Source organism: Pipistrellus kuhlii, unplaced genomic scaffold (assembly GCF_014108245.1).
Source record: "Pipistrellus kuhlii isolate mPipKuh1 unplaced genomic scaffold, mPipKuh1.p scaffold_m20_p_13, whole genome shotgun sequence".
NCBI classification, from domain to species: Eukaryota; Metazoa; Chordata; class Mammalia; order Chiroptera; family Vespertilionidae; genus Pipistrellus; species Pipistrellus kuhlii.
In genome coordinates this window covers 38,573,547-38,597,962 of record NW_023425438.1, presented here as the reverse complement: position 1 = coordinate 38,597,962, position 24,416 = coordinate 38,573,547, and the positions used below count along the sequence as shown (strand labels likewise).

Below are 24,416 nucleotides of genomic sequence, written 5' to 3'. Positions count from 1 at the left end.
AATAGTCCATCCACAATGCAGAGGTGGCTAAGCCCATGAGTTTTTCTGAAGAAGGGAAGAGAGGAAATGTGACCTGCCCAAAGCCACACGATATCAAGTGACAGAGCCGGGAACAGAATTGAGAAGTCTTCAATACCCGAGAGGAGGAAGTTAGTTGGGAAGCATGTATTGCAAGTCAATTATTTAACAATTAGCCCAAAATATTTTAGAAAATCAGGATTATATTTGTAACTTGTACAAGGCTCCACAAACTTTGGAATGTGCAATGCAGGTTGAGGCATAAAGCACAAGACCCATTATATCAAGGTCTGAAGCAAATAGAAAAAGTGCAATAAAGGGACCCGGCTGGTGTGGCTCAGTGGTTGAGCGTCGACCCATTCACCAAAGGTCACTGGTTCCATTCCCAGTCAGAGCACATGCCCTGGTTGCAGGCTTGATCCCCAGTAGGGGCACGCATGAGGCAGTCAACTGACGATGTTTCTCTCTCATTGATGTTTCTATCTATCTATCCCTTTCCCTTCCTCCCTCTAAAAATCAATAAACATACTAAAAAAACAAACAAAAAAAAACATTAGAAACATACTAAAGGAAAACCATTAGAAAGCAGTTCCCACCTTTTTCATTAATTCTTCTTCTTTGGTTGCATCTTCAGAAAAATCATCATTGACATCCAACACCAGCACTGGGATGTTCAGCAGAGTCTCTGAGTGGAGCCTGTATGGAGCATGAGCATTTAGGGAACAGAAAAAAGGAAGCTGAGCCAAGCTTCAGATCCTCTTAATAATTCAGGGGACTTATCTAAAGTCACATGGCTCCTCAATGAAGTGGCATGTAAAGAGCAGTTTTAAAACAATTCACGTGGAGGTATGGAACATACCTCAATGTGGGGTTGGGGGGACAAGAAGAGATAACCCAAAGACCTTATGGGCCTGGTGCATGAATTTGTGCACAGGTGGGGACCTTCGGCCTGGACAGAGATCAGGGCCATCTTGCCCAGTCCTCATCGGGGTGACTGGGGCCTACTGGGGCCGACTGGGGCCGACTAGGGCCCGGAGAAGGGGGGAGAGGGGGAAACACAGGAGGTTGGCTGTCGGAGAACAATGACCACCAGGGGGCAGCTCCTGTGTTGAGAGTCTGCCCCCCAATGGTCAGTGCATGTCATAAGGACTGGTCAACCAGTCGAGCAGTGGACCAATCATAACGGTCGCATAGGCTTTTATATATATAGATATGCATAATCCATGGACACAGGCAATAGGGTGGTGAAGCCCAGGGTGGAGGAGGGAGAGGGCTGGATAGAGGTGGAAAGAGGGAGTTAAGGGGGGGATGGCAGATATCTGTAGTACTATCAACAATAAATATATATTTAAAAAACAATTTATATGGGGCTGGGTGAAATATGTGAAATGATTAAGCAAAACAAACAAACAAATAAATAAAAACCTCAGACACAGACAACAGTATGGTGATTACCAGAGGGAAAGAGGGGTTAGGGAAGGTAGAAGAGGATACAGGCAGGATAAATGATGATGGAAGGAGCCTTGACTTGGGGTGGTGAACACACAATATGATATACAGATAATGTATTGTAGAATTGTACACCTGAAACCTATCTATATATATAAAACACAGAACGGTGTAACAATTGCAACATCCGGTTGCTATGATGCCCACTGAGGCCAGCGAACTGGCCAGATTGGTGGAGGGGGGGAGTTCTGCCTACCTCCCACGGCCCCTTCCCACAGTCGACCCTTGTCACCCCAATCAGCCCACAGCTCCTTCCCCCAGTCAGCCCCCAATCATCCCCCCCCTCCAATCAGGGACAGGGCTGGCCAGCCAACCACTCATGGCTCCTCCCCCAGGCCGTTGGCCCCTGATCAGCCCCCCAACCCCAATCTGAGGAGGGCTGACCTGCCCACCACCCACAGCCCCTCCCCACAGCCAGACCCGCCCCCAATCGGCCTCCCCTCCCCAATTGGGGGCAGGGCCCGCCAGCCAATCACCGCGCCCCTCCCCCCAGCCAGCCCAACCCTGATCAGCCTGATGGGGCGGGCTAGGCCTGGCCGGGATGTGCCAGCCGGACTCCACCCATGCACTGGGTCTCTAGTATAAATATATTAACTAATGCCAACCCAATAAATTCAATAAAAAGTAAAATAAATAAATGAATAAACCAATTAATATGTTTTAAATTGTTACCAGGATGCAAAAAAAATTCTGTCACCCAAGGAAACATAATTTAGCCCTGGCCAGTGTGGCTCAGTTGGTTGAGCATTGTCCCATGCAGCAAAAGGTCTCTGGTACGATTCCCAGTCAGGGCACATGCCTGAATTGTGGGCTTGATCCCCAGTAGTGGACATTAAGGAAGCAGTTGACTGATGTTTCTCTCACACACTGATGGCTTTCTCTCTCTCTCCCTCCTTTCTTCCATCCCCACCTCCTCCCTCTGTCCCTTCGTCTCCCTTCCTTTTTCTCTAAAAAAGTTGATAAAAACACAGACACACACACATACATATAAAATTTAGCCCTTGCAAGGTGGCTCAGTTGTTTGGAGCATCATCTTGTATACCAAAAGGTTGTCAGTTCAATTCAATTCTTGGTCAGGGCACATGCCTAGGTTGTGGGTTCGGTCTCTGGTCAGAGTGTACAGGGAGGCAACCAATCAATGTTTCTCTCTCACATTACTGTTTCCCTCCCTTACTCACTCTCTAAAATCAATAAACATGCCATTGGGTGAGGATAAAAAGAAAAGAAATATCATTTAGTCATTAAAAAATTCAATAAAATTAGCTGGAAAGACAAAGACTGACATTTCTTTTTATTCTTGAGAGCCCCAAACATTTTAAGTGGACAGCATACCACACTTGAAAGGAGGAAAGGCCAAAACTAGGAATGTCAACTTCATTTCCCTACAATTTTTTAGCCCTTCACCTGAGCCAGCTACATCATCACCACCAATCACCATGTTCAACCCAGTGGAACTTTAAAAAAATAGAAAGCTGGGGAAACAGGACCTAATAAAGTCTCTTGGAATAGACAGATTACACCCAATATTAAATTTCTGAGTTGGAGAATGCTAGACATTTCCAGCCACTTCCCGGATGTCCTGAACCTGCCCATGCGGCTGCCTGTTGAACTTGTATCTGAAGGGCTGGCAGTGGAGAGGCAGGCTCTGTCTGTTGCTCTCTCCTCCACTTACTTGGTGGTCTTGTGAACAAGCCAGGCCTCGTGTTGACCATGAAGCTGCTCAAGATATTCCAGCTCAATTCCTCTCTCTTCTTCCCTGGCCCTCCGGTGCAGTCTCTTCAAACAAACCTGAAAGACAATGATCCCCGGGCCCCGCTGAGCTCATTTGTCTTCTTGGCTGTTACAATGCAGTCTTGGGGGACTCTCGGACCCACTCAAGCTTTCTATCACAGGCACTACAAGCCAAGACCTCCCTCCTGAGGTCTTGTTTTCTCATTCAATCACAGGTTAAGGGCAAACATTACCCACCCATGAATCTAGAATCCCCTTTCTTTTTCCTCCTCCCAACCACATCCAGGAAGTCACTGCATGCTCTTTAATCTCTCTTTAGTTCATTCTCTCCTTGCTTTTCTCTCCTCTACCCTAGTCGGGTCTTCATCACCTCTTACCTGAACTACAAGAGCCTGCTGGCTCTCTGCCTCCTAGAGACGGTGAAGTGCATGGGAAGGGCCCAGCCTTAATGTCAGAAAGTCCAGGATAACGTCCCTGCCTCCATCTGCACTGGCAGTGCAATCTTTGTGGGCTTCCATCTCCTCACCGCCACTCTCCCACAAGTTGCTGTGAGGAGTCACCCGGGTAAGCATGCCACACTCCTAGTCAAAGCTGTTCTTTCCTCCTAGTGTGTCGCTCAGTCCTCTCTTCTACAGGCCTCCAAAATAATGGCTTCCCCTCCTTGCCTAAAACTCTTCACAGGCTCCTCACTGCCTACCTACAGCCACTAACCCTGGTTCAAGTAGGTGTGAGTAGCATCATATTTATGAAAGAATAAGTAATCAGAAACACCTCTTATAAATAGCAAACACTCACTGCAGCAGAATGCAAAACCTGCATAGGTCAGATAAAAAGCAAAAAGCAAAAAACACAAACAAAAACAAAACACACACACACACACACACACACACACACACACACACACACACACGGGGGGCGGGGTAAGGGTTTGGGACTAACTCTCCTTCCCTCCCTCCTTCCAGAGTGTGCTATTTCCATTCTGCTCTCACATGGGAATGAAGTTTGAAGCACAATGGCTCAGAGAATGTCACCTTCTTTACCTGTCACAAGGCCATTCCTGGAGTCTGGGCACCTCTCCTATGTCTCCACTCTCAACCTCCTCAGCTCCTCTCCTGGACTCACGGCTTCAGCCAGAGCTGCACTCCTGCCTGCAGGCAGACCTCGCTCTTTCATACCTCCATGCTTCTGCTCCAAATGTCTGCTTTGCCTAAACTGCCTTCCTTCCTCTCTGCCTGGTAAACATTTCATCATTCAGTGTCATCTGTCCTGGAAGGACAGGTGGATTAACCCACGGATTCAGGACTGCCCTCTTCCAAACACTTAAAAAAACCTATCCCCAAATGAAAACTCTATCCCCAGACACAGAGCACAATATTCCCAAAGAAGTAGTCTTTGCTGTCTCCCTTTTGTCCTATTATTCCTCTAAGGCAAGCATGTCAAGTTTGTGGCCCAAACTAATACTTTCTGTGGCCCAGCCAATATAATGGTATGCAAGAAACATTTTAATAAAAATTTTGTATCTTAATTTTTACAATATCCTTTTACACATGATTATTAATAACGAACTACAACGTTCACTAATGATTGATCACTATAATCATGTTGCATTCATTTGCCTTACGCGCAGGCACACCATTTCTCTCCACTAATACCAGCAGCAAATATTTTAGCAGCCGACTGCCTCATCATTAGTCTTGTATTGACTAGTATAGTGTGTGCACCAGGAAATATTTTGCTTTCATAGAATAAGAAAAATAGGTTGAGTTATACTTATTAATTTGTGCAGTTATTCAGAGTCTGGTAAGTTAATGTTCAAGAAAAAAATATTAATTTTTATTATTTTATGTTCACGATTACTCATTTATTTCAGCCCTTTGTATTCAGCATGCCTCTATCAAAATAAACCTACGTTTCTATGAAAATTGAAGCTTTTGTTCTTTTGCAGCCCACATAAGCTTAAGCCTTGTTTATTTGGCCTGTGTGAGCCTGTGAGTTTGACATGCTTGCTCTAAGGAGACAAAGTCACATACACAGATCTAATTCACAATCTTATGTCCAACTTTTCAAATTGATTAACAGAGACAGATCTAACATGTTAATACTTGTAGAACTTAGGCTCCCCCCCTCTTCCCTGATCAGTAATTGTCCCAAACTCAGATGAAGTCCTGTAGCAGGAATTCTATAAGGTAGTTATATAATAAGGAAAACAATATGCAAAACAGGGACTCAAGTGCCCAACTGTGAGGCTAGGTGGAGGTGCAGCAGTCAGATAAGGGAGAGCAGTTGGGCTCCAACGTCCGACAGGTGTTTCCTGGAAGGAGCAGGCCCCCCCCTTTATCTCCAGCACCAGCTCACTGCGCACTGCTGAGCCGGCTGCTGTGCGCCCCGCAGACACAGCGGCATTTTGGCTGTGTGGGTGACAGGGAGGTCTGTCTGCACAAGGCGCTCCAATGGCACAGTGACGGGGTGGGGAGGGGAGGCCCAGGAGGCAGGCCAGAGTCCATCCTGTTCAGGGCTGAGCCCTGGGCCCGGCAGAGTAGGAGGTCAATAACTAACTGCTGCATATGTTCACTTAATGTTTTATATCTGACGTAGTCTCCCTCTATCCATTTACCTTTTCCTCCTACTTTTATCATTTCTACTTTCCTTCACTCTGAGCCTGCCTCTTTTCCTTTTATCTTTCTGCCCTTTCATCCCCACCTACAGCCACCAGCTTCAAGACATTTCCCCTTATTGCCCTCCTCCCCAATCACACAGCTTTTCTCCCCACTCCAGCCACACAGTTCTCCAGCGCACTGACAACCAATGTTAGACTTTTTTCATACTTTCAGAAATATTGTACACATATGTATTCTTACCCCCATATATACATACACACATATACATATATCTTTAAATAAGTATATATATATATACACACACACATATATCTATATCTATCTATCTATATGTAAAATGTATCCTACTATATATTGTTCACTTTGTTTCCATTAACTTGCTTTTACAAACAATGCTGCCTTGAACATGAGACCTTTTGCCCATGTGGGAGTCTATTCATGGAGTAAGTTGCAAGGAGCATAATTAACAAATCAAAAGGCATGTGTACTTGCTAGTACACACTGCCAAACTGCCTCCTTAGAGGCTAACCACGTAAATGCCCGCCAGCAAGGTGAGCTTCAGGATCTCTGAACATAGCAAAGCTCCCCAAGTTTCCTCTCTGAGAGAAAAATGTTATCAGAATTCATGGAAATGCGTATTTTTAAAAAATGTGACTTTATGTTTTCAATTATACACAAGGACAGATCAATTTTCATAAAAGCTGTATTTACTCATTCATCGCTGGCAGGCAAACACTGATGCTAAGGTCTCTCCTATTAAAGGCTAACATTTCCCTTTTGACTATCCATTTGCTTAACAGAGCAAACTCTTTCCTAAAGAATATAGGTAAACTATTTTGAGCATTTGGCATAATTCTTGCTTTATTGACACGGTTACAAAAATTCTTTTAAAAAAATCTCGCACAAACAGTGCTTCGATCTGGTCATTCTCCACCTCAGTCCCATGGGGAGGACACACCTGAACGTAAATGGGGAAGATAGTGTGTATTCAAATGAGCTTGGGGGGGGGGGGATCCTTCTGCCCATCTGCCCCATGTCTCCTCACCCACCCCCCTCAGGAGAAGCTGCTGCTTACACTGCCTGGAGGCAGAGGCAGACACTGATGGTGACTGCCAGTGCCCAGCCCACTGTGCTTCCAAACGCAGGTGTCCCGTTCCCAGTCTCTCCACGCCGTCTCCATGTAAAGTGTCAGGCCGGGCCGGCTCTTTGAGGCACACTGGCCGGCCGCACTCTCTCTTCCTGAGTCCGTGGGGTTGGGTGGGACACTGAGGCCCAGCCACTTCTCTTCTAATGTGTGGGGGGTTTATTTTATTGTTGGCTTGCTTTTTGGCATTTAGGGGAGAAGGTGGGAAAGAGTGAAAGGCCCTTCTTAGATCCATCTCCCATGCTCTGAGCTCCTATTTACAGGGCTCGGCACCGGAACACTGATCACTGTGCAGCTCTTTGGATATAGTTTTAACCTCTGTTCCTCTCTTCTCTTGGATATAGTTACTTCTTTTTTTTTTTTTTTTTTTTTTTTGATTAAGCCAGCAAGAATTTATTACAGATTTGAATCTGGGCTCAAACTGTGGCTGACGCAGCAGCCGGCAAACACCCAGGTAAGAGCCCCGATGGAGGGGCAGTCCCTCCAGAGCGCTCACACAAAAACACAAACACACACTTACCGCGGCCAGTCAGAATATAGTTACTTCTTAATCTCACAGGAGAGGTCAGGGTGGTTCAGGGAAAAGCTATCAGAATTCCTGGGTCTCTGACTCCAATGCCCTCAAATTAGCACCAAAATCCCCAGCCAGTCTCTAAACAAACTGAACTATTTTTTTTCCTACCACTAGGTTGCAATAATCTTTCAACTCTCCTCATTCTTCCCCAGCTGAAATATCTCCATTAGCCTCTCCAAAAAGGTGTATCAGCCATGCCACCACCCTAACAGTGGTCACCACCACTGTCCATATCACTGCCCTGTCCCACAAAGTCATCTGGGGGCACAAGAAGGAAGCAAGCCTTTCTTTCTTTGCTGGGTCCCAGGCCAACCTCAGCTCCCCAGAAACAAAGCCTCTGCAGCTAGCCAAGCGCCCTGGTCCACTCGGGCGTGAGTCCACCCGCTTCCTTGTCACCGATACTGTCTTCATGGCACTGAGCTGATTGTGTGGAAGTTGTTTCTCTTGGAAAAGGTGAGGTCAGCACTCAGTCCTGCTCATGCTCAGCCCCAGAGCCCACTGCCTCTTGCAGCCAGCCATCTTATGACTCCTACTAGAAACCCGTCACCCCTTCAAACTCCAACCACCATCCTCACTCAGTCCCAGGTGCACAGCCTCTCACTCCTCCTCGGCCCTGGCCATGAGCCCTCGTGGGACCAGGACTTTCCTCCCACTGAGAACCCGTTCTCGGCTATTTGAAGCCATCCTCTTTGGCAGGGGTCTTCTCTTCCTCTAATCACTGACACCAATCCCCCTGTCCGCCACCCAAGCATAATCACTTCCAAACACACCTCTTCTATTAATACTCGCAGGCAATGAGGTATGAGAAGAGTCACACAGATGGGACCCAGCCAGTCAACAATGAGTGCAATTTCAGCTTGCTTCTTCTCACTGAAGGTTCTATCGCTGTGGCCTCACTGAATCTTTAGTGCAGTTTCACTTTAAACCGTAGGCCCTATTATTTCTGTGGAATCTCTTTATTTCCTTCCATGATCTAGTTTCTGCCTCACAATCTCCAGAAACTCCTGACACAATGGCCCAGGATCTGGTCCCATCACACTCCTTGCCTCTTTTCTGGCTGCCTCTCTGCGAGGTGGGTCTTTTCCTTCTTCCCGGTCCTCTCCTCTCTGGCTCCAGCGAGCCTGTACGATGGGGCTCTCCCACCTGTATTCGGACCTTACTCAGCCTGCTCTCAGGCCTCCTCCTGTCCATCCGTTCAGTCCTGTCTCTAAGAAAGACTTCCAGCCTGAAGACAGCTTTCCCTCCTAAGACTGTGTGGGCTGACTGGAACCTGACCATACATTACAAAAATGCCTCCAAGGCTGAGAGCAACACATCTCAAAAATACCTCCTGCCTCGAGAACGCTCTCATCATAGGTGTTTCTTCCGCTCTTTCTCTCCCTGCCTCTCTGAAATCAATACAAATATATTTTTTAAAAGCAAACCTCCTGTCTGATTCAGAATCCCACTCCAGAAAAGCCCTTAGAGATTCCTGGTCTGGGCCACTGGATTTAAGAGACAAGAACCTCCAGGGGAAGGTGTCCGGGGGCTGCCCAAGGTCACTGCCAGTCAGCAGAGGCCAAGGACCACTGCTCTCTCCAGAGACTTTGGTGCTCCCTCTCTGACGTTACCCTGTTCTGCGCTAGGCTGGCTCCATGGCCCACGTCAGAGAACCATGGAAAGCAGCTTCTGTAGTCCATCCTGCCTTACCGGCAGTATCCTCAAGGCTCAAGACGGGGCTATCGATCAGGGCAGTACCAGGATAGGGTGAGGAAACTGTCCTCTCTCTCCCCACATCCCATTCAGAAAACCACCAACACCTACACAAAGGGAGGCAATTGGCTACAGGTTACCTGGTCGGAGGGTCCAACCTGTGAACCCAGGCGATAAAGATAACGCCCCACTTGCTCTACGTTGTTACTACATCAGCGGCCCTTTCTACAGTGTGTTGCTTCAGCCCTCGGCTGCGGAGAGCCTGTGGGAAATGGGGCGCTGGGCGTTAGAATGGGAGGGGGTTAACCTGCCGCTCTCTCTGCTCCAGGTAATCCCCACAGCCTGATTTCTCCAACCGGGAATAAATCAGGGGCTTAGGGGACATCGCCTCTTAAGTTTCATACGGCCTTCCAGTCAAAGGCTTTGGTTCTGCATTACCTGGGGGGCAGCCTGAAGGTAGATGAAGCCGTGTAACTGGAGCCGGCTGGCAAACTCCTGCAGGAGAAAAGAATGCCAGTCCTGGTAGATGTGCCACTCCACGTCACTGAGGGAGCCATTTTCAAACAGATTCTTTGCAAAGATATACCTGGTTGGGAATGTAAGTGGGGTGGCGGAGGGGAGAAGAATGGGAAATGGAATGGGCAAAAGAGAGAAAGAAGCAGAAAAATCAATAACCAACTTGCTCCACATCTGTTCAAACCACTTAACCCTCTTCAATTTTGAAGAAATCTGAATTTTTAACATATATCCCCCTCCTGCTCAACACTAAGATGGAAAATAGCACTTAGACATTAGAGGCCCAAATCAGAGCTCTCCAGACGAATCCACGGAAGGGCCCTGGAAGAGTGTAGCTATCACTGGTCGCTAACCACTTTTCCTGCCGGAAACCAGTCAGAACATACGGCAAATGGTGCATGTATACTCAAACGTTTGAGGTTTCCTTATTATTACTGTAGCAGCCCCCAAACAAAAGCCAACCTAGCATAAAGCACCCACCACAAGTCACGTAAAGACTGAGGGCTTCTGCGTCTCCAGGCTGCTGAGCCAGCCTGCTGTTTGGCTGAGAAGTGGAGAAGGGGCTAGATCTCCAGAGGCGGCATCACCTACGGAGCAGGAGATGCATTTCCTACTAACGGCAGGATCACCAAGGAAGCAGACTTTCCTCCAAAGTACACGAGCTCTTTCTTTGCTTTATCTGCTGCTGAGCCTCTTAGATATAAGAAAGCTAAAGCTAAAAATCAACTAGCTGTGCCCCTGGCTTACTTATTAAAGGAGCATCTGGTAAATAGGAAATCAGAGCTAACCAGAAACCATGGCTTCAGAAGGGTCAATTCTGCTTTCAAATCTCAGGCATCTTGATACAAAACACAATTTACATACCAAACAATGAACTGCAGTTTCTAAGGCAACGCTCAGCAACTGGCCACTTCTGAGAAAATGAAATTCAAGAATTCTTGTGTATGAATGGCTCGGGGAAGCATACACTGCATGGCTGTGTGTTGTGATTAAGAGAATGGGCTGCAGAATCTCATTCCCGAGTCTGATCCTAGCTCCAGAAACTCACTAGCTGTGTCACTGTGGACACATCATTCAACTCTCTCAGCCCGTGTCTTCCTTTGTGTAAAGAGAGAACTATCGAGGCCTGGCTGGTGTGGCTCAGTGGTTGAGAGTCGACCCATGAACCAGGAAGTCACAGTTTGATTTCTGGTCAGCGTACATGATCAGGTTGTGGGCTTGATCCCTAGTAGGGGGTATGCAGGGGGCAACTGATGAATGATTCTCTCTTATCACTCATGTTTTTCTTTCTTTTTAAAAAAATGTATTTTATTGATTTTTTTACAGAGAGGAAGGGAGAGGGATAGAGAGTTAGAAACATCGATGAGAGAGAAACATCGATCAGCTGCCTCCTGCACACCCCACACTGGGGATGTGCCCGCAACCAAGGTACATGCCCTTGACTGGAATCGAACCTGGGATCCTTCAGTCAGCAGGCCAACGCTCTATCCACTGAGCCAAACCGGTTTCGGCTCATCACTCATGTTTCTATCCCTCGCTCCTTCTCTCTTCCTCTCTGAAACCAAATATGATTTCTAAAATCATATTTTAAAAAAGAGAGAACAGTAGACCCTAACTCACACCTAGTATTCAAGGCATCTTAACCATCATTGTAACTACTTCTTTGCTAGTCTATGAAGAAACCAATTGGAGAAGTCAACTCTTCCAAGCTGGAATTTTAGATAGAGCCGAACTAAAGGTAAAAAGAGGTGACTTCTGTAACTCAATTTCTGAAAAAGCTTTTCAGCTTCCTCACAGGTAACACGGAAATTAAGATCTGTGGAGAAGAACTGATTGTCGGTTAATAAGCCCTGTAAAAGGGCCCTCCCCGTTCCTGAGGATGCACACGGCTTTGTATTCCCAAAGCCAGTGCTGATGGGGGAGAAGGGCCCGGTGCTCGGTGCTAAGCGGAGAGCACCGCTGCCGTCCCCGTGCAGAGGCGGCCAAGAATCCACGTCAGAACCTGCTCTGAGACCACATGCCGCTGTTTCCCATAACTCCAACAGAAAAGATTTCGATTTCTTCCTCCCCGTCAGCCACTCTCCCGAACAACCCGAGTTCCTCCTCTGAAACACACAGAACATGCCATCACATGTGTCAGACTAAGGTCGCTGTGAAGGCAGGGAGGGGTTGTGTTGCTTCCTAAGGCAGCCCCAAGGCGGCAGTCTGTGCGGAGGGGACGCACACATGAATGAATGTCTAAGAGTGAAAAGGCTCTGAATTACCATTAGGACTACAATGTGTAATTAGTTATCTTTTTTGTCTCAAAAATGCTCCTTCTGAAGAGAACATGTAGGATGTGGTAACTGCCTATAGTGCAATCAATTCTCATCTCTTCCTAGTAAACCGTAAGATCTTGTAGCTCCTAAACAAAATATTTCTTTATCTTTTTTAGGATGTTTACTTATTTTTAAAAAATCTTTATTGTTGAAAGTATTACACATGTCCTTCTTTTTCTCCCATCAACCATTTGTTGCCTGTCCCCAGGCCTCCATCACCCTATTGTCTATGGCCATGGGTTATGCACACAAGTTTTTTGGTTGATCTCTTCCTACCCACCCACCCCTCCTGCCTTCCCTCTGAGATTCCAGTCTGTTCCATGCTTCTATGTTTCTGGATCTATTTTAAACAGAGTATTTCTATTTCTGAGGTGTCTCTCATATGCCTACCTCACTAAAGGGCTAAAAATGATGGTGAGTACATTTCCAAGTAACCTAGGTGGTTCTATGCAACTCATCCTCCTAGTCCAGGAGGCATGGCTTGAGAGAGGGGAGAGGAAAATAGAGAGCAGTATACCCAACAGGTAAAAAACAAACAAAAAAACAAACAAACAAAAAAACACAAAATCTAGGACCTAACCATTAGTAATTCACAAATTTAGCTTTTATAAAAAGTAGACTCTCCCTTGCAGTATAGAGAGGGAATGCGTAGTGCACAGGATTTGTTTTACGTGTCTTGTGTGATTTTAGGCAACATTAAAACAAATCACATCCTATTTGCAAACAGGCTCTTATTTTTCCCTCCAGGAGGCTTTACGGAGCTTTGGAAAGTAGAACTAGTTTGTCTTACTTGGAATGAAAGGGTCACCGACAGTGTCTTCGGAAGTGACTGGAGCCGAAATCGGTTTGGCTCAGTGGATAGAGCGTCGGCCTGCGGACTGAAAGGTCCCAGGTTCGATTCTGGTCAAGGGCTTGCACCTTGGTAGCGGGCACATCCCCAGTGGGGGTTGTGCAAGAGGCAGCTGATCAATGATTCTCTCTCACCGATGTTTCTAACTCTCTATCCCTCTCTCTTCCTCTCTGTAAAAAATCAATAAAATATATTAAAAAAAAAAAAAGTGACTGGCCAATGCCACTGCAGCATTTCCCATTCTGATAACTCAAAGGGCTTAAGATAGACCATGATACTATCAAGTTTAAACCGCCAATGCACATCAACACAGGCCATTCAGAGCCTCAGGTCCAAACAAAACAAAGTAAAACAGCAGTATCTAGATCAAGGCACCCTCGCTTGTCTCCAAATGGCTTAAGTCGCAGCCTGGTCTCATGGCACAGCCGGGAACTCTGGAGCCTGGACGGACTGCCTCCTCTGGGACACATGAGCTGAGTTCCCACATTAGCTACTGGCCGTCATTAAAGTGACTCCACACCTCACTCCCTCAGGTGGTCAGGGCCATGCCCTTCCCGTGATGTGACATGGGCAGTATAGGTCCATTATAGACTCAGCCAGCACTGTAAGGCCTGTCACATAACAAGGGGTCAAAGAAGGGTAAATCCAAAACAGACGTCAATTTCACAGTTGTGCTATTTCTTTTTAGATATGCTTCCTTGAAGAATAAAAAAAGGATACATATATCTCTCCCATCATTTTAGAAACACACATTTTTAATTCCGCTTGCTTTCTTCTTCAACGTAATGACCAACCACTGATTCGCTTGGTTTCCTAGAGCACACACTGCTTCCTTTTTTTGTTTCCCACACTGCTTCTTAATTGTCTGGCCGGTGCCTTTTAACATGCAATGTTTTTATTGGGTATCTACCAGCTGGCCTCTGAGCCGCCAAAAAAGAATAGGGAAAATTATCAGCGGCAATGTGGGAAATTTAGTGCATGGAGTTTATGAAAAATACCATTTCCTCTCTTAATATATATATGACAGCCCCGTGGAACTGTAAGTCTGAACAAATCTATCAAGTGTTGTCTTTAAAAAGACAACGGTTTTTGAAAGTTCGATGTTCAATGGCCAGAGTGGTGCAGAGTCTGAGCAAGAACAGAAACATGTGGCACTGAGCATGGGGCTCCTGACCGGGGCGGTGTCAGGGTCTTACCTGTCGCTGTACACAGACCTCTCAAAGATCTGGACCCCTTTCTTGGCCCGTAAGACTTTCTCGGGGAAGGGCTCCAGCTGTATTTTTAGGCGGCTCATAAAAGAAAACGTCTGGAATGTGTAGGACCATCTTGCTGGCTCCCGGTACATCAAATCCAGCAAGTTTGTAGAATTTGGAGTACTGAAGGCCTGGAGAGAAATTGAAAAAAAAAAAAAAAAAAAGAGAGAGAGAGAGAGAGAGAGAATTTCCTAGAAGGCATGTTTTTTACCTTCTCCCAGCACCCCAGCAGGTTTAATAATCAATGTGAGAAGCAATTACAAAGGTTTCCTTTAGTCAATGCTACATAATTAAAGAAGAGATTTTCCTACTTTATTAGACAAGAATCCGATAGAGGGAGATGACATGTCCTGAGAAGAGCAGAGGAAGGAACACAGAGAATTAGAGCAGTACTTACTGATTGATGGGTTTGTGGAGTCTGTTTGAGGGGGAATTAATAGTCAACAACCATCTAAAACTCAACTTGGAAACAATGTTTTCTATTGTAACACTTTGTTGCCTCCCTTTTTGACTATTTCTTTATAAAATTTCAACCCAGAGAAAAGCAAGTGATGACTTGACTTGAAAATACCACCAACCAAACAGAATACCCCCTCCCCCGTCTCTGTCTCTGTCTCTGTCTCCCCCCCCCCCACACACACACACAGACTTTATGAAGGGCCCACTTACTCAGTACATGCAGGTGGCATGTGTGGGACACTCAAGAGCCCTGGATTTTTTCCTGAGCTCCAGCATAACTCAGGGCAAAAGTGAGTTTTGCACAAAGCATTCTAGATCTGAATTCACTCCGTCACCATTAACTGAAGACCTATGTCAGTGTTCGGCAAACTCATTAGTCCACAGAGCCAAATATTAACAGTACAACGACTGAAATTTCTTTTGAGAGCCAAATTTTTTAAACTTAAACTTCTTCTAATGCGACTTCTTCAAAATAGACTCACTGGCCAGGCCATGGATTTTGTGGAAGAGCCACACTCAAGGGGCCAAAGAGCCGCATGTGGCTCACGAGCCGCAGTGTGCCCACCACAGCTCTACACCATTTCCAAAAAGACTCTGGGTACTTGATACACACTGAATTACAGCACATCCTAACCAGGTTAGATAACCACCAGTGGTCTAGTTTGGCTTATTATCATCCCTACATTCCAAAAGGGGTCCCAGCCCTTCAGAAGGCTTCAGCAGGAGCAATGCATGTAGAGCAGAGTGAATCACAAACCCATCTCCTGTCTTTCCTATCCCCCAAACCACAACACACACCAGCCTGACAGGCGGCCCTGGCTAAGAGCTGGAGGTAGAAGCAGGGGAACAAATCCCAATCAGCTGGGGTCTCTGATGTCATAGCCTGTGGGGTGGCACAGAGCTGAGCCGGCATGGAAGCCCTGAGTGAGGGGGGCGCTCTGCTGACAGATGTGTTAGGCTGACTGGAGGGGGCTGTCCCACCAGCAGGCTTTGGGCCGCCGAAGGGAGACTGCTCCAGAACAAAAACTGCAGAGACCTATATATTTTCTGAAAGAAACATTTCAGCTACAGAACAAATGCAACATCATTTCTAACATATAAACAAACAGAGGAATAATCATTGGATATAAAAATATTCAGCAATTTAAAAGGAGAGGATCAAATCTGTGTGCTCAAGACAAGCAGCCTCTTAGGAGACAGCTGTTGCCAAGAACAGAAAAAAACAGAAGAATCTCATTGAGATTCAAGAGATGGCCACATCGATAAAAACAGGCTGTCATAAAAAAATAAATAAATAAATAAAGGAGCAATGTGAAAAGAACATTCTTAGAGGAGAAAAATACAATTTCCAAAACAAAACACCCAATGAAGACTGCAGTAAACCTGATGACTGAATGTCATATAGAGTATCAGCTCAAGAAATTCTCTCTAAAATAAAGGGGGGTAGGGGGCAGAAAATCATAAAAAATGAAAAGGCATGCATGAAGGTCAGAAGAAGGACATCTAGTGTATATTGCAATATCGTGGTAGGGTTGGTTTTTCTTGTTCTTTCTTTACTATGAAAAGATGCATCAACGTGTAATGCCATCTGTGCTTCATCTCAAGCAATTAATTAAATTGGGAATCATACAACTTTTCAAACAGGGGTTAAAATGATCTGCAGCTCTACAGTACCTGTAGATCAGACAAAGCTACCCAAGCAAGGAAACAATTTTTCTTCTCATGTGACAAGAGCCCAATACAGAGAGATGAAATACAGCCCTCAACAACAACAGCAGAGTCACCTCCAGAGAAGACCGCTCCTCATGAGGTGTGTGTCTCCTGCTCATCATATTTCACTGTCAATGAGAATCACTGTCTAATAGAAACCCTTTGTGTCTCTAGGCATGTAAGAACAGAAATAAAGTTTAAAATCATGGTACAACTCGGAGTTACAGTCAGAAGTAACTGATCAGATGAAAAAACTTGATCAGTTACCCTAAAATTTTTCTTTAAAAAACTAATTTTCTGAAGCACAAGATTTTCCACCAGAGAAATTTACTGAGTATCAGAAAAGATTTTATATATATATGGGGTGTCTAAAAAAAATTGTATATACACTTTGAATAATTAATTCCAATGAGTTAAATCTGAAAAGAGAGAAACACCAATTGAGCTATCAGCTGTTAAGTGTGCAACACATTCTTTTCGGACACCTTATAAATGTACTAGAGGCCCTGCGCAATCTGGGAACCCTGGCGGGTGTCGGGGGCCTGGAGCACGGATTCGGCCCGAACTCTGCAGGCCAGGCCAAGGGACCCCACAGTTAGTATATAGGAATGCAGCAGAAATAAAACCACATGTATATGGGCAAATAATTTTTTACAAAGAAGCCATTACAAAAATGTAAAGATCTTGATAAAGAAAAAAAAACCCCAAGAGGTTGGAATAGGGAATTCCTAGAGAATACTAATAAATGGTGAATAAACATAAAAAGATATTTAGCTCATTGGTGCAAATTGTTATAAAGGAGGAAAGAAAGCCTCATTAACGAATGGTACTGGAAAAATGAAAAAGCCACAAGCAAAAGAATGAATGTAGACTACAGTTTGTCTCCATGTACAAATATTAATTCAAAATTCATAAAAGACCTAAATATAAGATCTGAAACAATGAATTACATAGAAGAAAACATAGGCACTAAACTTATGAACCTTGATCTTAAGAGGAGATTTTTTGAATTTGACCCCAAATGCAAAAGGGAAGTAAAGGCAAAAATAAATGAATGGGACTAAATCATACTATTTCAAAACATTTATTTGCAAAGATATACACATCTCATTGCAGCATTATTCATGGTGGCCAAGACATGGAAACAGCAGAATGTCCTTCAATAGATGATTGGATAAAGAAGATATGGTTCACGCATACAATGGAATACTACTCAGCCATAAGATGGAATACTGCCATTTGCGAAAACATGGATGGACCTTGAGAATATTCTGCTAAGTGAAATGTCAGTCAGAAAAAGCTAAGAGGCATATGAGTTCACTAACATGTAGAATATAAAACTCATAGACACAGACAACAGAATGGTGGCTACCAGAGCAAAGGGGTGTGAGGGAATAGTATAAAGGGAGCCAAGTATATGGTGATGAAGATTATCTTACTTTGGGTGGTGGGCACCCAATGCATTATATAGATCATTTATCACAGAAATGTACACTTGAAACCTATATGATCTTATTAACCAATGTAACCCCAATAAACTTAATTAATTAAAATAATAAGTAAAAAAGCAATAACAGGTTAAAAAAGATGATGGGAAAACAGATCCCAGTTACAATAACAACAAAATGTATAACCACTTAGGCATAAACTAAACAAGGATACTACTTGGACAAGTAAATTCTATTTGGAAAAAATTAGATTCCTATAGTTTTTGTTTTTTGAAGATCTAATTGGCTTTATAGCAATCATGAATCAGGCAGCATCCCATGTAGCAAGTAGAAGGGCACTTCCTAGACCCCTATAACTTTAAAAACAAACATAAAGAGTAAAACCAAAAAAGCAAGAGTAAGAAATATAAGTGCATTTGTTATCATCTTGATCTGTGAGAGTTCTTTTCAAACTTTAACATCAAAGACAGCAACTCTGAAGAAAAAGACAGATTTGAGTACATAAAAATTTATAAGTATTAAACAGCAAAATACATCATATATAAAGATTTTTAAAATGCCAAACTAGGGAAAGCAGCAGTATATAGCAACTAAGATACTTAACATATGATATAAGTTCTTAGGAAAGCCATTACAAAACTGTAAAGATCTCAATAAGAAACACACACACACACACACACACACACACAAACAAACAAACAAAAAACCCCACAACAACAAAGAGGCTTAAATAGGGAATTCACTAAAGAATAGCTGATAAACATAAAAAGATGTTTAGTTCATTCATAATCAAAGAAATGTAGAATAAAACACACCGTTTTAATGCCATGCTCATTAGAAAAGATGAAAAAGAATAATATCCAGTGTTGCAGAAAGCATAAGGAAATTGATACAACTTTTCTGACTGAAAATTTTGGAAATTATAACAAAAGTATCAACAAATTTAGCTATTAAAAATAATAAAGATGTAGCTACAAGGCTATTCATCTCTGTAACACTTATAATAGTGAGAAATAAGAAAATTAAATATTAAAAAGACCAGGTAAGTAAATATTAGAATATATTATTGCAGTATATGCCACCATTAAAATATTACCATGAAAGGAAGACCTTGCATATAGTGATGTGCAGATGACAATCATAATTTTTGTTTAAATGAGTAAATGTATATGTTTTATATATTTATGTAAGTATATGTAAATATATGCATTTTCTCTGTAGAAAAAGATCTAAAAGCACAAAATGTTAATTTTACCTCTGGATAATGGCATTATGGGAGTATTAATTATCTATTGCTACATAACAAATTTTGCCAAAATTTAGTGGCTAAAACAAAAACATTCATTATCTCAGTTTCTGTGGGCAAGGAATTTGGGACCCAGCTTAGCTGGGTGGTTCTTCTTCAGAATTCCTCATGAGGTTTAGATTGGATGCTGGCTGAGGCTACAGTCATCTGACGATCTAACTAGGGCTGAAGGATCTACTTTCAAGAAGGTTCACTCAATAAAGCTGTTGTCAGGATTCAGTTCTTTGCTTCAAAAGAGGGGATGCATCCCAAGAGCCAAAATGTGACTGAGAGAGAACAAGACTAAAGATACAATGTCTCTATAGCCTACTGCAGAAATCATACTCTGTTATTCATGCTACAGTCTAGTCATTAGAAGCAAGTTATTAAGTCTAGCCCGAGACCCCCAGGTTGAGAACCGCTAGCAGGGTCGCCTAAGACCATCGGAAAACACAGACATTTACATTACAATTCATAACAGTAGCAAAATGACAGTTATGAAGTAGCAACAAAAGTAATTCTATGGTTGGGGGTCACCACAACATGAGGAACTGTATTAAAGGGTCGTGGCATTAGGAAGGTTGAGAACCGCTGATTTAGACTATATCCAGAATGTCCTGTTGAGTTCTGAGTATTACTGTTAGTAAATTCTAGGTCGAAAACTAACAAACTGTAGCTCATCACCTAGACAAAGTTACTTCAGAATGAGGAATAGTCTGAAAGAAAATGGTGTTTGGCTTAAAAGAGACAAGAATTGAAGGGGAGAAAGAGCAGACAAATCATTGCTTTCAACTATATGAAGGGTTGCCAAGTAGAAAAGTTAAAAGGACTTAACGGGGCAGAACTTGAACCAATGACTCAGAGTCACAGGTATGCAAAGTGGTTCATACAAGAACTTTCTAACAGTTGTTAAACACCAGAATGAGCCACTCAGTGAATGTTCCCATTGGCTGCAGGGGTGTGTGGCAACTGAGGCATGGTGCTCCACGCCCTGGCTGCCTCTAAGGTTCATGTCCAAACTGCTATTTCCTTACTCACACTGATGTGGCTGGTGTTGAAACCAGCGTTATAGCTTTTCCGAAAGCAGTAGACCTAATACAAGTGCCTAAGCCACGAGGCATACATGAAATGTACAGTGTGTGGCATAACATACTATAGCGCCTGGTACTCAGTATGTGGTTTATAAATGTTAGTTATATCTGCATTGTTTCAAAGTGTGAACCACTTTGCGTACCAAGGACCTCTCTAAGGTCCTTTCCAATTTTTAAGACTTCATAATTAAGTCAAAATCACTACAATGAACTATTAATCCTGATGGACAGCTTCAGTAATAAATTTAAGGGTAGGAATGACAAAATTAATCTTCAAAATAGCTGGACACGCTTTGGGAAACCACACAGAACAGAAGCAGTCACTTATGCAGACATGTAAAAACCACAAAAAATCAAAGCTAAACATATTCAAACAAGTCATATCCTCTGGTATACGTGGTCTGCTTTCTGAAAGGAAGATATTTTTAAAAAGAGACTCGAACTGGGCTACTTTACCTACGTAGAGCAAATTATATTATTATGATTAGTTTACTCACCCATACCTGCCAACTACGCACAACTGAAAACTTACTTTTTGCGGGCCAGCTGCCTGGACATTCTGCCATGATGCTACAGGTTCTGTAGCTACGTGCCACTCTGGGTACCTTTTCGTGAGTAACTTCACAAAGGTGGACTTTCCCACAGCTGCAATGCAAACAGCATGTATTGGGACCCTTCCCAAACCAGGGCTGAAGGAAAAGGCGGCTATTAAATTCTGCCCAATTTAAGGGAACAATTGACAGTTTTTCTAATTTCAAAACTCAACAGCAGACTGTCAGACTGACAATGGGTCAAGGCCACCCTAACCAGAGTCACCACAATGTTTTGTTTTTGTTAATCCCCACCTCAGGGTATTTTTTCCATTGATTTTTAGGGAGAGTGGAAGAGAGAGGGAAAGACAGAGAGAAACACATCAATTGGTTACCTCCTGCACGGGCCCTAGGCCCAGGCCAGGGAGGAGCCTGCAATCAAGATACATAGTATGTGCCCTTGACTGGAATAGAACCTGGGAACCTTTGGTCTGCAGGCCAATGCTCTTCCACCGAGCCGGCTAGGGCCAGAGTCATCATAAAGAATGCAGGCAACAGGGAGGAAAAATACTCCTAACATATGATCTGAAGTTTTACTGTCCCAACCTCCCAGAAGCAGAGTATTTAATGAGAGTTAAAAATGTAATAGACAGTCAAAAGCTGATGAAATCAGTTGTTATAGAGCTTCAATCACAGTTCTATTTATCCTGTGAAAGTGTAAAAATTTCCAGAATAATTTATGATCCTTATTCATTCAACAAATCTGGCAAATGCTTAGGACTGTCTGACACTGGGGGTATAATGATAAAGGTATAATGAGAATGGACTTTGCCCTCACAGAACTTGTATGGAGACAGATATTAAACAAACACTCAAGGAACTAATAACAAAGTGTGTTAAGTGCTAGATAAGAAAAATGCAGGACTGCTCTAATATAGCTCAGGAGGTCAGGGAAGGCTCTGAAAAGCATTGAGGTAAAACCTGAAAGATAAGGAGTTTAACCAGAACAAGGGTAACCTAAGCAGAGAGCAGCATGGGAAAAGAGAAAGAACTAGGCCTACAGTCAGACAGAAGAGAAGTCTATGTGTGACCTTGAAGAAGCCAGTGCAGCTATAGATGATTAAATGAGGGAGAAGTGTGATTCAAGATGTGTGTGTGGAGAGGCAGAAAGGCAGGCTGGGACAAGGTTATTAGGGCCTGGAAGCATTTTAAGAAATTTGAATCTATTCTAAATACAATGGGAAGTCAGCGATGATGAGTTTTAAGCAGGGAAATGTCAAATTTCTTTTTTCTTTTAAATATATTTTATTGATTTTGTATAGAGAGGAAGGGAGAGAGATAGAGAGTTAGAAACATCGATGAGAGAGAGTCGTCGATCAGCTGCCTCCTGCACACCCCCTACTGGGGATATGCCCGCAACCAAGGTACATGCCCTTGACCGGAATCGAACCCGGGACCTTTCAGTCCCCAAGCCGACACTCTATTCATTGAGCCAAACCAGTTTTGGCGGGAAATGTCAAATTTCCAACTCGTTTTTAAAAGATCACTCTGCCAGCTGTGTAAGAATGGACTGATATGAAAGTAGGCAGACCAGTTAGAAGGCAACAGTAGCTTGAACCAAGGTGATGGGAGAGGCGTAGAAAGTAGCAGGTGCTTTGAGAAAATACTTCCGAGGTTAAATCAACCTAGTACTACAGCATTCAAATCTTTTCCCATTTACACCAACATCTGGCCTACATCTTTCTGAGCTCCAGACTTCACTAAGAGCCTCCAGACATCTTTACTTGGATGGCCCACAAACACCTCAAAGTCACTCTATTACCTAAATGAACTCATTGTCTTCATCACCAAGCCGATTTATTTCCCATTCTACACCTCAAGGCATGGCAGCACCATCCACTCACTGTCAGAACTTCCTCCTCTGCAACCTCAAGGGGCCACCAAGTGCTTTTGTACCTGCCTTTTTAATTTTCCCCATCTCCTGCTCAAGATCAGGCTCTCAACACTTCTGGCCTCTCCAACTCGGGCTTTGCCCTCTTCAGTCTATCATTCATACTGTAGCCACAGTGAACACAGAATAGCACTGCTGAAAACTCTCTGACAGCTCCATAGTGCCTTCACGACAAAACCCAACCCCACAGCATGGCCTATGAGACACATCATGAAATAGCCCCTGCGTACACCTCTCTGGCCTCAGCTCCCTTTAGCCATCCTGAGCTCCCTCTGGACCAAACTCCTTACACTCCAATCATGCCATGTGCTCTGCAAATGTGACTATACTCATGCTTCCCCATTTCTTGGTACACTTCCTCTCCTCAGCTGCCTAACTCCAACTCAATCTGCAAGAATCTGCTTAGATTTAACTCCTGTGTGAAGCCTTTCCAGCCCTGACACCCCTAAACTGAATTAGCTAATCCTTTGTGCTTGCCCTGGCATGCTGGGTAAGACTCCATTACTGGCATTGTAATTGCATTTCTCCAGGTAGACGATGGGGCTCCTCCAGGGCAGGAATCAAAGCCCCTAGCCTAATGAGCTGACTGACTGAATAAAACACTTAAAACATGATTAATTTTAGCTCCCTCTAAAACCCACTCTGGTTAAAAATAAAAAAATAAAACCTTAAAGAGTGCTATGGGAACTCAATCTCTTCTACTGAAGTTGATCTTTCTCAAGTGAGTTCTACCCTTAGAAGAAAAAATCCAAATGGAACCTAGAGAAAAGAGGAATAGGCCCTTCCAGCCAGTTTTACCAGCCACTCATGGCTACTGACAGGAGTGAAGAGATGTCTCAGCAGAAGAGCCCACACATCCAATGTGACATTTATTACACACCACTCCAGCTCCTCTCTGAACACACAGGACAGGAACAAACAATATGAATCTATGCATTTTGTACAGTCATGCTCATCTCTCAGCCCCTATTGCACATTTAGTCAGCCTCTGCTCTTCCCACACACAGGTGAATAAATGCCTTCCCCTGTTCTAGACCTGTGTCTAAATCCTCCGCCTTACCGAGTCTAAGATCCCACCTCTTCCGTAAGTTCAGGACTTCTCTAACTCATGCCAAATTCTTACTATACTGGGGCAGTTGAATCAAACAAGAAATATACATAATAGACTACTAAATAAAACCTTCTGTGCTTGCCATGGAGCCCCTAAGAGGGGCAGGAATTACAAACTGGTTGAGTTTGATATTATCAGATTCTTGCCTGCCCAGAGTAGCTCCTATTTTAAAATATCTGGCAAAGATGATCAGCATTTAGATTGCAAGTTGTTGATTAAATATGAAACATGGTCTCTGCTATTCAGCTGTAAAGCTATGTTAATTAATATGAAAGATGAAGGTACTTATTAGCTGGGTGACACTGGGTGACTGTTAGAATTATTTAAAATTTTTCAAGTTAAAAACAATTATGTAAGAAACTGCTGCATTTGGAAAGAAAGAGCCCTACGGTTTAGGGAGTGCCAACTTTACCTCCCAAATCAGACACTGTTAGTTCATTTAAAAGCAGTCAGACACAAGGAAAATAAATAAATAAATGCAGTCATGACTCTCAGAAACCGACTCATGCCATTTAAACACACAAAACCTGGAATGCCAACAAATCAGATGTAATGGGAAATACACAGTTCCAATTACTGGAACAATCACACCAGGCAACACCTCCACC

General features: G+C 43.7%; 1 protein-coding gene across 1 annotated transcript in view; it reads right to left on the bottom strand.

The window, feature by feature from the left end:
* Positions 1-24,416, bottom strand: part of DGUOK (deoxyguanosine kinase) — a 32,812-nt gene that overhangs the window by 311 nt on the left and 8,085 nt on the right. The window contains exons 2-6 of the mRNA XM_036435737.2: positions 20,749-20,861; positions 14,167-14,354; positions 9,725-9,872; positions 3,200-3,315; positions 615-714 (exon numbers count right to left, since the gene is read on the bottom strand). Of these exons, the coding sequence (XP_036291630.1) occupies positions 615-714; positions 3,200-3,315; positions 9,725-9,872; positions 14,167-14,354; positions 20,749-20,861 (665 nt within the window). The remainder of the gene's footprint in view (positions 1-614; positions 715-3,199; positions 3,316-9,724; positions 9,873-14,166; positions 14,355-20,748; positions 20,862-24,416) is intronic.